The 14,169-nt window shown below is 39.1% G+C and overlaps 1 protein-coding gene across 2 annotated transcripts in view; it reads left to right on the top strand.

The window, feature by feature from the left end:
* Positions 1-14,169, top strand: part of KIFAP3 (kinesin associated protein 3) — a 136,494-nt gene that overhangs the window by 36,415 nt on the left and 85,910 nt on the right. For both annotated transcript variants that reach the window (XM_019501906.1, XM_019501907.1), the window contains exons 11-12: positions 7,442-7,542; positions 13,579-13,687. In XM_019501906.1, the coding sequence (XP_019357451.1) occupies positions 7,442-7,542; positions 13,579-13,687 (210 nt within the window). The remainder of the gene's footprint in view (positions 1-7,441; positions 7,543-13,578; positions 13,688-14,169) is intronic.

Here is a 14,169-nt window from a genome sequence, read left to right as displayed (position 1 = left end):
TCTCAAGTTGCAGCAAGGGAAGTTTAGGTTAGATATTAGGAAAAACTTTCTCATTAGGAGGATAGTAAAACACTGGAACATGTTACCCAAAGAAATTGTAGAATCTCATTCCTTGGAGGTGTTTAAAACCTGGCTAAACAAATTTTCTCTGATTCTCTGATTTCTCCTACAGAGTTCCTCATACACCTTGCTCGAGTGTAGGGATAGGTACAGACATTTAGGAAGGTTCAGGGGAGGTTAGATTGTGTTAAAAATGGCCACCTGATCTAACTTAGTTTGCCCACATATGGACCTTGCACTTAGATCCCTAGTTAGGTCAATCTAAGTGCAAGCTATACAGAACTTCCAGGGAGGCTGGATCAGTCAAAAAATGGCTGACCCAAACTAATTTAACTGTACTTCTGGGGTGCACTGAGTTAGATTGGGTACAGTCAGACTGATCTAAGTGAACTTCTGTACACTTTACAAGTACAGCCTTGGGGCTGAGAGAGCCCAGCTGCTGGCCTCAGCCCTGGGGCTAAGCTTTTCTTACCCTGCCCTCCTACCCCCAGGCACACCAGCCAGCCCTCCCAAACCTGCAAGCTGTTCTCGGTGCAAGGAGATAACCTTGCGCACTGCGTGCAAAGTTACACAATAACCTCGGTGCAAGGAGACAACCCTCAAAATAAGTTGGGGTGGGGGAGGGACAAGCAGGACTGATGGGGTGTTGGTTTGCTGGGAGTGGGGGTTGTTTGGGGGTGGGAAGAGTCAGGGAGCTAAAATAGCCCTTGCTGGGGGGAGAGATCCCACCAAACCCCACTTCCCACACAGAATTGCTAGCTCCCCTTGATCCTGCCAGTTCCCCCACCACAAAATCAGCCCCACCCCCTTGCTCTACCCTTACTTCAATTGGGCTGCCAGCACAGGTAAACGCTAGTAAAACTGACACAAGTAGTGGCTTGCAGGATCAGGGGCGGTTCAGTAGCATTTGGTGGGGGGAGCACAGTGGGGGTGCTGGAAAACTCCATGGGGGTTTGTTGGGATTGGAGAGGGTCTCTAATCCTGCCAGTCCCCCTCCCACAAGTCCTCCCTGTGGACCCCACTAGCCCCCTGATTCCTCCCCAACCTCCTGTGGATCCGACCTGCCCTTCCCCTGATTCACTTTAGCTCAGGCTCCCAACTCCTATCTAATAACTAGGGATCTTGGTTTTCTCTAATGTTAAAAAATCCAACATTTTCTGATTGAAAAACAAACAAACCCTGAAATCCACATTTTTCCATGATTCAAAACAAAACTCTCCTCTCTGTCACTCTAGATATAGACACATACACACGTGTATATGGGGAGAGAGAGAGAGAGAGGCACTTTGTTTCAATCATGGAAAATTGTGGATTTTGTTGAGTTTTATTTTAAATCAGAAAAATATGGATTTTTTAAAATTAGAAATAAAACAAAACAGGATCCCTGCTAATCACTGAGTTAAGATTTTTTGGGGGGGGGGGACACATGTTTTTAACCCCGTGTAACCACTCAAACTTCTCAGGGTAACAACTGTACAAAGCCTAGGAGAGCAGTTGCAGTGTCTTCCTTCTCCAGAGCAGTTCTGACGAACAATCCCACCTTCTGTATTCCTTCTGTTTCTTTGGAGACTTTGAACTGATCCAAAGGGGAAAAAAATCATGTCAACATCTGAAATAATTTCACTTTTGGTCTATCTATTAGGTGATTTTAATTTCTTGAGCGGTAATTTTCTGCACAGGTTTCTATTAAATAGGTTAAAAGTCCACACTCCAGTAGTTTTGTGCCCCATCTTTGCTTTCTTTTTCTTTAAACCTTCAAGCTATAATGCTACAAAAAGTGAGGAGGGTGGTGGGGTGACTCTTTACTGCATCACTTGTGTGGAACTTAGGAGTTCAGCAGCAGAATTTTTCTTCTATGTACTATGAAAATCAGATGCCAAAGAAAACTTTGAGCCATTGGAGTCCAAGAAATGTAGTCCCAAAGGGCATTAAATAATGTCAGAAAGGTCTGTAAACTGTCTTAGTAATGGGATACATTGCTGGAGTATAAGGATGAAAAGACTACAAATGACCAGTATTACAAATTGTAGTGTGGACATGTTGAAGTGGATTTATGTAAGTGTGTACTTTCACAAATTTGTATTTTCAGTTATATTGTACCTGTGTAGAGATTAACTTGGAATATGTTTTTAGTCTTATAAGATTAGTAATGGATCCCTTGAATAGGAAATGGATTTCCATATAATGTTCTAGTCACCTTTTTGTGAAAGAGGCTTTTTAAGAAAGTCCTGCATCATAATTTTTAAGGCATGTTTATCTTTACAAAATTTGTCCACTCATGTCAAGGCTCAGGTTTTCTTTAGCTAGGTCTAAGCAAAGAGGGAAACCATTTTTGGCGTACAAAGTTATTCATAAGTGATGGTAGTCCATTTCACAGATCTTGTTTTGTTTTGTCATCTTGGTCTTGCCCAGAGAACTTTTTGATCCTGTTTACTCTCTGGGTGGGAAAAAATGTAATGGTATCTTCTACTTCATCTTGCATTTTGTCTCCTCTCAGTTTCTAATGAGCCACTTCCCTGCTCAATGTTGTGTATTGCGTGCTATAACGATTTGAGAAATCTGAATAGCCAGTAACTGTCTTTTTCCTGCACAGTCTGATTCAATTTATGTGGATGAGAAATTCTGAATGGTAAAGATACGATTGTTGCATAGAAAGGGCAAACCTCAAATTAGGGGAAAGGCTGGAGAATCAGAAGTGGTAGGCACATCACTCCTTTGTGTGCCATTGGCTTCAGAAATGAGTAACCGAATGGGCTGCTAGGCTAGAGAACATCTTTGACCTTTTTTCTATCAAGAAGCATTGCTGACACAGTGGCTTTAATTGCATCTCCTTTCTTTTGAGTTTTAATAATGTTTGCAATATATTTTTCAGACACTAGATGACTGTGCTTTCTGTATAATTTAGGGTGGTATATTTCATAGTAAACAATGGAGCCAAAACCAGAATTCCCTTTGTGCTGACACCCACTTTTCTCTGTGGTTGAAGCTGTTAATTTAATAAGTAACTGAACATTAATGTTTCTGCGAAAAAAATTTACCCAGAGATAAACATGTAGCATATGAAATATCAGGGGATTGACTTTTTTGGATTAAAGTTAGGAGAGTGGGCTTTAAAATTAGATTTATAATGGGAAGCTAGCTTCCAACATAACTAAAGTGACATAAGAGCTCTTACTGGCTTGTAATTCATAAGCAATTTAACATATTGTTGACGTAGTCTGATCCTTTTTCAGGAAGAACAGGTACAAACTCTTAGGATTTCTTTAAATAAATTTAATCAGATTGGTACATACTGGGTGCATCTACACAGGCATTTTAATGTGAAGTAGACTTTTACTGCACATTAGTGTCATTTAAAAAACAGTGACATTACGTTAATACACAGTAAAATAGTTTACTGTGCATTAAGTGTCACTAAAAAAGCATGCAAATGCACTATTGTGCATAGCCTAATGTTCATTAATTTAGTACCTCACATTGGAGGTACTAAATTTTTAATGTGCATTAGAAAAGGCACAGTAATGCACGCGGTAGACATGCTCTGTGTAAATTGAGTTGTCATGCATTTAAACCATATACTGATTAACCTCCATCAGAGTTGGTAAAATAACATAACTTCTTACTAGGTTTTTTTACTTTTTATCTAGCCCCTTTTTGTATAATTCTAAGATCATTGCTAATTATGACACAGGGATGGGCTTTAATAGAACAATCTCAAATATGTTGCAGTCTTAAATAAGGGATACCAGTTTAGTCGTACAAGATAATGCATGGATAGGTGGCCACCTTCTTTAAATTTTTGCCCTACTAGAATCCTTATTTTAATTTCCCTAATGTTACTGTATCACTTAAATCTTTGGCTTTTGATAGTTTTGGGCTTGAAGCTTTAATTTAGAATTGTTATGTCATTTAATATGTATTTGAGAGTTTGCTTTGAGTTGTTCATTTTTTTTCAGCATAGAGTATTTAATGTTTTGCACATGGGGTGTGCTGAATATATTTCACTTTAAGTGGTGACATTGTTGATTGCATTAGAGACGAGGGCTACTTGAATTACTGATGCCATTCCATTTGGATAATTCAGTCCATAACTTTTTATTCGTGCTCTGTGTTACATTTGTAAAGCTGAATCTGCTGCTGAAATTCATGTTCACTTTCCAGCTCTAGTCTGGGCACAATTTTTTTTTCTTCATTGTAGAGCTAATGGAGAACCTTAATCATAAGGTCACAAATTCAGCTAAAGTACAGGGCCAGATCCTGAAATTACTTCACTGTTTTAGCATGATCCTTGTTTAGAAACAGTTGCCACTGAAGCCAGTGGGTACTTAGCTTTTATAAGAACTGATTAAGGAATTCAGGCTTTAGTCAATGGCTGCCAGGGTATGAATTCTTGCTTATGTTTGAAGCCTAAAAATCTGAAGCCATTTTTGAACACAGATCCCATCATGCATTTATTTCCCATTCTAATTTACAGAAAACTGGTTGTGAAAACAGCCCAAGGGACTTGATATTTTTCCACGCCAGCTGTTCCAGCTGAACTACAGCTGCAAATTTAAAAAAAAAAAAAAAAAAAAAAAAAAGGCTGTTTCTATAAACTGTTGAGTATATTTTATAATGGCAATAATTCCCACAAAATCAGTTACTATAGTTAATGACTAGTTTGTTAAGGCATTAACTGCCCTCAGCTGGGAATGACCAATTTCTCTGGAATGGTTGTATAAGTACTAAGGATAATTTAGTAATGCTTTCAAATAATGATTTAGTTAATTAATGGTAAATTCTTGTGGAAATCCTATCAAAGTACTTATGACCTCCACATTTAATATCCAATGAGTTCATCATGATTCATGTTTATTGCCATAAATACTAAAGGAATCCACAATAACTAGGCCATTATTTTCCATGCCTGCCTTTACTGCTTTAGGCAATTTGGCTAAGCCACCTTCAGTCATTAAGTGCCTGATTCTCAAAACTACCAGTCTTTGTGAGGCATAATATTGGCACATTACCAAATTTCGGTGATTTTTTTTTTTTTTTTATGCACAAATTGTTGGCAGATTTTTCTTTTTTTTTTTTTTTTTCCATAGCTAGGGGAATAATTGATGCCTACTGTACAACTCATAAGGAAGTCTTTAGCAGTGACTGAATTTGCATACGTAGCTTCAGGCTGTGGTCTAAAATAGTAGAAAAGGTACCGCACCCTATTCCTTTATGGCTCTTAAGAATAGAGCTCTTTGCTTTGGTCCAGTGTGGGTTTGGGACTTTCTGCAGCCAAGTTCTGAAATAATGGTTGACTCATGGTTTAATTTGGCAATAATCAAATGAGAATAATACAACACAGGATGCCCTTGCTCAGCTCAGTCTTTTAAGGAAGGATCCACTATTTACGGTATCCATTTTAAAGAGTCAGAGCCCCTCAGACCAAAGACAGCTGGCTTATCTGTGCATCAAACATTAGACTAAAGTATAGCATTGAACCTATACTGGTTGTGCTAATGGATGACCCCATCCAGTCAATTTGTTATTCTTAATCCTTTTTTCCTACAGTATTTGACTATTTGAATAATGCACTGCTGTTATTTTGCCCTGACATTAGTTTGGGGTTCATGGTAACATGGTTAGATGGTCCTGTTTCTTTTTAGCAGCCTACCTCTAAAGTATTGTGACAACACAGCTTTAAAGCCATCGAAACTGAAATATTTTCTTTATTTTTATTTCCCTTCTTTACAAATATAAAGAAAAATAAAATGGAAAGTGAATCCAAGAAATTAAAGCAGAGGGCAAGGTAGAGATACATCTTTGATTCAGTTAATATAAAGGTACACTTTTACATTGCTGTCTGCCTCAATTCAGACTGTCGGGACTTATTACTCTCTGCCCAGGAAATTGAGGGCATTGTTCTATTCCATGTGCCACATTGGTCTATTAGGACCTCTCAAGCCAGGGGATGGAATTGAAATGGCATGGTTCTTTCCTAGTATTTTTATACAGAAACACATTGTTTCTAAGATGAAAGTGAGCTTATGGTTTGAACTTTGGCTTTTGCAAATGGGTAATCTCTCAGTAGTATGGGAGAGATCAGTTGTGATTATGTTTAGCATGGGAAAGATCACTTAATTGTCCTTTAGCAAATTGTGAGTTTGTAATGCCAATCCCTGAAAGTGTTCCATGTTCTTTAGGTAAATGACTATTGGGAAGCAACAGCAAAAAATAAGTATGTCTGCTTAGGGCTTATATTAAACTGAGGCACAATAGTCTGATTTCATAGAGGAACTGCCAATTTCTGTGATCTTTTTGAGGAGGAATTTTATCAGTGATGGCTGCCTCAAAAAGTTAGTGTTTTGCCAGTATCTCACTATTTCCAATTTAAATATGGGTGGAAACTATGGTATCACTAGTATTGTTTGGAGTAACTGTGAGTAAGTGTTGATGTGGTGACCTCTATCCTGATTTGGCTCATAACAGTGTCCAGAGAAGTACATTAATCTCACCTATTGTCAAAAAGCAAAGAACTATGGAAATATAGGGCTGGAAGGAACCTCAGGAGAACATCTAATCTAAGCCCCTGCACTGGGGCAGGATCAAGTTATACCTAGATTATCCCTGTTTGTTTGATGTGTTTTTTAAAACTACTTTCACAGCTATGAAGTTTTTTCTGAAACCCATTCTAAAACTCTTTTTGCTATATACAATTAACTGAGTACCTACTTAATGTAGAATCACCCAGCTTTCTTTGTAATGAACACCATACAGATTTTTTTTGGTGTATTTTTATCTAAACTGTTGAACTCCTTTTCTGTACATTGCAATTGCTTAAATGGCACCAGAACACTAGAATGTCTTGCCTTTTTATATAATCCTCTTTAACACAAGAGTTCATGTGATTGCTTATTTCTGCCCCTGGTAGACTCTTTAATATTATTTGTGTTAAACTAGTTGATTGTATTAGCCAGATGTCTATTTATAAACCAACAGTGCAATAGACACTATTGATTTCCTAGCTGGAAATTTCTACAAAGGGTAAGATCTGGAGTGAGACTGAATTCCCTTTTCAGTACTAGAGAGTAGAACCCTGCAACGGTTGGGGAAGCATTAATTTCCAGGTGGTTGCTTTGGGGAAACTGGAACTGCCTGTGCCCAATCTGTCAGTGTTCTGGGGATAAAGTCTTTGGTTCTCAGAACTTGATAGATTTTAGCGAAAGGTTCTGGACTCTTTTCTTGTGTAAGAGAAACTGTTTTAGCGATGTAGAATTTAAAAGCTATGTTTATTATAATCTTAATCAAAGAATTGGATTTGAAATCCTGAATTAACAGGAATTTACAGTAATTAAAAAGTTAGGTTTTTGTTGTTAACACTGTATTTCATGTCTTTTTCTTCTAGCAAATGAGAGCTACAAGCAAGTAGCAATGTGTATTCTGTATCACATAAGTATGGATGATCGCTTTAAATCAATGTTTGCATACACAGACTGTATACCACAGGTATGTGTTTTTCTTGGTGATGCACTTGGTGATGCATTCTCCCCCTCTTCTCTGCTCCCTCCCTCCCAACCAAACATAACATTTGTTCCCTTCCCTCTAGCTTGTGGTGACACCTGCAGGTGGTAATGGGAACACGTGATTCTACCTAAGCAAATTAACAGCTATTAATTAATAAGATGACTTAACTATACTTGCTAAATTTAAGCAGTCCTCCATAAAAGGAAACGGTCAGCAGATCTTTTTCTACCAGTGTCTGACAAATGAGGCACATCACCTTCTTGGTATGACAACCAGATGAATGCCCAACAGAAGACTGCAGTGGTGAAAGGAGATGAAAATTGGTTCCCTGTATATTTATGGCATGTCTCTTGGAGAATTTCACTTCTGTAGATATAACAGGTGTTCCTTTCCAATTCCATTTAGGATCAAAATGTCAGTGTCTACAGCATTATAGGATATGAAATGGATATCAGCCAAGCAAATGCTGCACCACTACATGGACTGACAATTCCTATTCTGATTGAAGTCATGCAGCATAAGGGAAAAGTGAAAAAAATTGTATAGTAGGAAAATAAACCCTTGTTTACTGATCTTTATAGGCTGAAGACTAGTCTTACACCTCTTGCTGTCTCGTGTTGCAGCTTGACTTGGGCACAATAATCAATAAAAACAAACTTTTGTTTAAAAATAAGTTATTGGTGCTCTTAAACAGCTATATAAACTGTTTATTCTGGGCACTTATTGAGGCTAGAGTTGAGACCAGAGCCTATAATACACAAGTATAGGAAGCCATCCAGTAGCTTTTTCAGAATTGCACCACAGCATTTTCATTCCTGCCAAACATGTTTTTAACATCAAACATATCCAGGATGGGAAGTTGCCACGGAAAGTTTTAAGAACATTTCTGGTCATTATTTCATAACAAAAATTGTTATGTTTTTCCAAATTGGGGAGGAGGAGAAATAGGGATGGAGAGGAAGAATAAGATCTAATGGGAATAGCTAGTGTGTATTACAAAATACTCTTGTCAACATCCTGCTGATTGTTTTTGCCACAAGATAGAATTTTATGTTAGGAAGCCTGGGTGATAAAAGGGACCTCTTTCTTTCTGAATTTTTGCCTGCCAAGCCAGAGGTCTTGCTTTGTGGTTTGGGGCTCAGTTGTTATGTACTTACAGGAAATATTGGCATTGTTCTAGGGTCTCCAGTGCCAAATGTAAAGAATCATGGAAATTCAATAATGTCACACTGAGCATTTAAATGATATCCTTGTTCTGATAGGCACTGGCTGTTCAAAGTAACGCTTATAAGGTTTGATCCAAAGCCCAGTGAAGTAAATAGTAAGATGCCCATTGACTTCATCGGGCATCAGATCAGGCCCATAATGCCTACTAATTCTTAAGGAAGTCTGAGACCATTATGAATGTTTACCTCTCTTATTTAAGTACTTCATCAGACTGTCTGGAGACCCTGGTCATCAAAAGATATATTTTGATTGGCCAGTTGGTTATTTTAAATGAACATGCTGTACATATTGACAGCAGGTCACAATTAAAGTTAATAAGCAATACAAAGGTCAGAGACAGAGCTCTGGGGTGATAATGATGAGGGAATGTTCTTTCAAAAGCCTTTGTGACCCTCTGTGAAGAGGTTTATAGGCCTTGCACACCAAAGAAGGAGCTGGACATGTTAAGATCCAGCAGCAACCCACGTGGCTCAAATAGTCAGTTGGAGTCCAAGCCCAAGTGCAATCAAAGAATAAAAGGAGAATGCACGCAGTTAGAAAAGGGGCTGAGAGAAGCTCCAAATATCTAGGCTGGAGGCAACTACCCAAAAAGGGGCACACACAATGTTTACACAGAAGAGGTCTAATGGCACTTCCCTTTCCTCACTTTTCTATTTGAGAAAAATCATGAAGTTGAAAATGTCCAAGGATCCAAATATGAGTTTTGTGGAAAGAGAACTGTAACTAGTTCAAACTCCATCTTAGACTGCTACTAGAAGGAACATCCAAGCATTTGGGGAAGAGGAGGAGAGAGAAAGCTGCTAAACAGTTGTGGGAATGAAAAATGTTAGAAAATAATAGTAATAGTTATTTATCCTCCTAATACATACTTTTTTTTCCCTAGTGGAAATCCATGTCCTTCACCCTCCCCTGCCCCCCCTTCCCCACTAAATTGTTTTTAACTGTGGTTTTTATACAAAATGAAAGGGCTGTTCTTCACTAATAATAGGGCATTTTCCATTATGTCTTTGAGGGCTATTGGCATGCTTCTTGGATAGCTGTTTCATAAACAGAAGGATGGTACCACAACAGCATTCACCCTGCTGTAGTTTATTGCTGCATTAATATTCTAGCTCACTTACATAAGGATTTGAAATAGATATGGATCATTCTTCACCTGTGCTTCCACTAAAAAAATGTGCTGCCTTTCATTGCAGTTAAACTGCAGCCACTTGGAAAATGCTTGTGTTGAATTGCCCTTTGCAGAAGGATTGCAATAGTGTGTTGCTGTAATGGTCCAGGGAATATGCAAGACGCAAGTTCTGTTTGGTACTTCTTATTGGCTTAACTATATAATTGAGAGAGAAGTTAGACAAGTTTTTGGGGACCATGTGCTATTCCATAGGTCTGGGTAAGAAGCAGAAGCAATATAAGCTAAATACCAGGTAAAATGGGCTGCTGTAGTGACCCATAGGGACAGTGGGTAGGGAAGGTTGGTGACTGAACAGAAAAGGTGTTGCCAGTCTCTTCTGCCCTCAGCCAGACAGATTCCATGTCCACAGTCCTGGCTGGTACATCTGGCATGTGCACTGAGTTGGGAACCTGGCTATGTCGTACTTGCAGGCCAGTTGCATGAGTCAGTATCCTTCCTTTGAACAGGATCTGAAAGGGGCTGCGTTATCCCAGGTAAACATCCCTGTGTATTCCAGGAGTTAATGGGTGCTACTCTAGTAACAGTTAAAAGCAAGTATTAACAGTTCATTCTTGTTTAGACCTCAGCAATGCGTGTTTTGTTTAAATAGGTGCAAATGCCATCCAGATGCTTATAAAAGCATTTATTGGTAATAACCTGGCCAATCAAAAGGCATGGTTTGGCAGTGATGTCATGGTGATATTTAATATTTCACCACAAAGCAGTGTAGAAGGATCTCCGCAGCGACCCACATGTTTTCCACCACAGTTGTTCCACTTGGCTCGTCTTTGATCTGCAGGCTTCTTTTTAGCTTAATGCTGGTAAACGTCCTCTCTTGACAGCACCTTTTGCTCCTGTCCGCCATTATCTGCTGAAGTTCAGAAACCAGAGCATCACTTCAAACAGCAGAGTTAGGGAGTAGTGGCTCAGAAGAGATTCCTGAGGCATGCAGCTCTGGCATAATCATTCAAAGATGTTTGAGTTGAGGTTGGGGAGGGGGTTGGACAGAGGTGTATGTGAACAGAGAGCTGTGGGGGTTGGCCTCTGGTCACTGGTAAATAAGTGAAGTCAGGTGCCAGAGAGTCTAGACACAGTGATTTCAGTCCTGGGTCTGTGGTATCTGATACTCAATATGGGACTTGTCTGATTGAACACTACTGCCTCTTCATGGCACATGCTGCAGCCTTTTTACTGCCTTCCTGTTAAATCAGTAAAAGATGACAATGGACATAGTAAAAGCAGAACAAATTTAATTTTAATATTTCCTATTTGGCAGCAATTACTCTTCCTTTTGAAGTGGCACGAGGAGCAATCAAATTAAATGAAGACATAATGGGAAACATGGAACTCATACAAAACTATTAGTTTAAAATTTGAACTGGTTTAATTGAAACTGGAGGGGGTTTTTTTTCTTTTTAAAGAAAAGTTGCTTGGTAATGAACAATTTAATCCTGTTATGTAAAACATTCAGTTTACATAGATTTTTGCATCAAGTGAGCTATGCAAATGTTTTTTTTAACACACATAATTTGAAGAACTTTTTTAATTTAAAGTTTCCTGTCATGAGAATTTTCAGGGGAGAATTTCACCCATTTGTTCTATTGTCAGTCTTATGCTGATTAATATATGTTCATAATAAGTAACAGGCTTATACATTTAATAACGATTTTTATAAGAAGCTCTTAAAACTAACTACAGAAATATGATTAGGAGGAAATCAGTGTTAGCTTTTAAATGAGCCTGTGAAAGTTCCCTGCAAAAAAAAAAAATTGCTCTATGACCTAGATATGTTTTTATTTATTTGGCAGTCCCTTTGCAATGACAACCTGATATCTGGCAATGGGTAAACATTTTAAATCACTGCATGAAAATACTTTTGGCAAACTTCCTCACATGTCTGTGGTACAGTTGCCTCAGCTGTTGTTCATTCTCTGAATATATTTAGGTAGCTCCCCACGCCATCTTATGCTTAATTCATAGTCATTCAGTATGCCATATATATGTTTGTAAGGAGTACTCAGCAAAGATACAGCTAGTTGGCTTGTTACAATGGTTAGTTTTTTCTTTTGTTGTCCCATCCCTGTCATAGTGATGTCCTGTTATTACATTCTGTCTCTTTCCTATTGAAGATCAACATTTTTAAGGTAATTCCAGCCTCATAGTTGAGCTACTTTGTGTTATGATCCTAACAGGCCTCTCAAACCAAGTAGCTTGACTTTTCTTAGGACTCGATTGACTAGCCAACCAATACACTTACAAGCCTGGGCTTGATTTGATACTTCATTATGTGATGCTCCAAGGGTATTGGCAGAGACGAAAACACAGACTGGTATTTTGATATGGATGATTTTCATGTACTACTAGGTTGCTGTAATTGTTTTAATCAAAATGGGCAAAATTAGAGTGGGTATATGAGCTATGATGGATTAGTGAAGACAGGAACAGATTATTTAGATCAGTGGCAAGCTGTAGGCTTTTTGGGGGAATTCAGTAGCAGGTACTACAGGGGTTGGAGCAGAATGATGGACAGATGTATATTTTACCTGAAGTGTCCTTTTTCTTTTCTGCTGAAGGAGGAAGGAGGGTGCTAGGGGAAACTGACTCAATACAGCAGTACGTGGTAGTAGCTATAAGAGTTATGGATAGTAGGTTTGCTTGCCTAGAATGGGGGTCAACAATCTTTGAGAACAGTGGGCCTTTGCTGGCAACCTGGCCACTGCTACAATTCACTCTGCAACAACCCAGTCCTCCCTGCTCGGTGCGAAGGGTTGCTTTCTCACAGTCACAAGTTGCACTTACCTTTGACACCAAGTGTCACTGATTTCTATCTCTAGCAGCAATGGGAAGATGCATTTTTGGTTAGCAGATGCTGACGAAGATAAGTGCAGCCTGTGAGTTGCTGCAGAAGGGATCAGTGCCACATAGCAGAGGAATGATGGCTTGGGGCTTAGAAGGTGTCCCTTCCACTATGTGCCACTGCAGTCTGGTTCCAGTATCTTGCAGGCCAGATTTGGCCTGAGGACCATAAGGTTGTTGTCCTTTAGCTTAAAAATTGCAAAGAACTCATCACAGCCAGTAGACTGGTGTTAATTTATGGATAAGTACTGAGTACACTCAGTCTACTAAAGCAGCAAAAGTGAAATATAGTAAACCAATTATTTGTAGCACCCTTATAGTCTCTTCCCCACCAAGAATAATGCATTTAATACATAAGGAACATATTAAAATACTTGTGGCAGTTTAACTGCTCACAATCAATATGATGTCTCACACTCACATTTTACCAAACCAAATCCAGTTCTTTTAGAAAAAGTGACAAATGATTGAAGTTCTTTAACAGTTTTTAACCCTTGTTATCTTCAAATGCTATCTTAGTATTCATAGATTCATAGATTAAGGGTCGGAAGGGACCTAGTAGATCTTCTAGCCCGCCCCCCCGCCAGGGCGGGAGAACAACAAAAAACCCCAAAAGAGAAAAACGGGACTCAAATGAGTAATGATGATTTATAATTGAGATTAATTTGGAAAGAAATGTAAAGAGTATAACTATCTTCAGATCTTCTCTTTTTCTTATGCTTTGGAAAACATAATGACTCAAGTGTGTGTTTGTGTGTCTTTAGTTAATGAAGATGCTCTTTGAGTGCCCTGATGAACGTGTTGACCTGGAGCTCATTTCCTTCTGCATTAACCTCGCTGCTAATAAGAGAAATGTGCAGCTAATCTGTGAAGGCAAGTGTCTTGGATTAGAAACTCCCCAGTGCTACTTTTACACAATACCTTTTCTGAGTTAGACCCATTCTAAAAAGATCTTTTGTTACCTTATAGAAAATTTTATGTTTTTTCTCTAACCAGGGGCTTTGTTACACATTACACTATGCTAGCTTGAGTTTGGAGCAGTCACAGGTTTAGGTCAGCAGTGTCCTGGAGGACTGAAAGGTAAGAATTCCCCTGTCCCTGGGACTCCCCCTACCCAGTTTACTTGTGGCTGCCTGCACTGTCTGTCTTGAGAGAGCAGGCAGGGAAGAATTAATTTGACTGCCCAGTCCCTGCTGCTGCCAACCCACTGCTCTTCTCCAGGCTGAGCCCAGCCCAGAGAGCAGCAGTGGCTGAGCAGGTGAGTTAACACTTCTCTGCCTGCTTCCCCGCCCCCCCCCCCCAAGGGGGGCAGAAACAAGAAAGCAGAGGGGGGGGCGGGGGGGGGGATTTTGAGA

This window comes from Gavialis gangeticus, unplaced genomic scaffold (genome assembly GCF_001723915.1).
Source record: "Gavialis gangeticus isolate Ggan-Ray unplaced genomic scaffold, GavGan_comp1, whole genome shotgun sequence".
NCBI classification, from domain to species: domain Eukaryota; kingdom Metazoa; phylum Chordata; order Crocodylia; family Gavialidae; genus Gavialis; species Gavialis gangeticus.
This window is presented reverse-complemented; position numbering and strand designations above follow the sequence as displayed.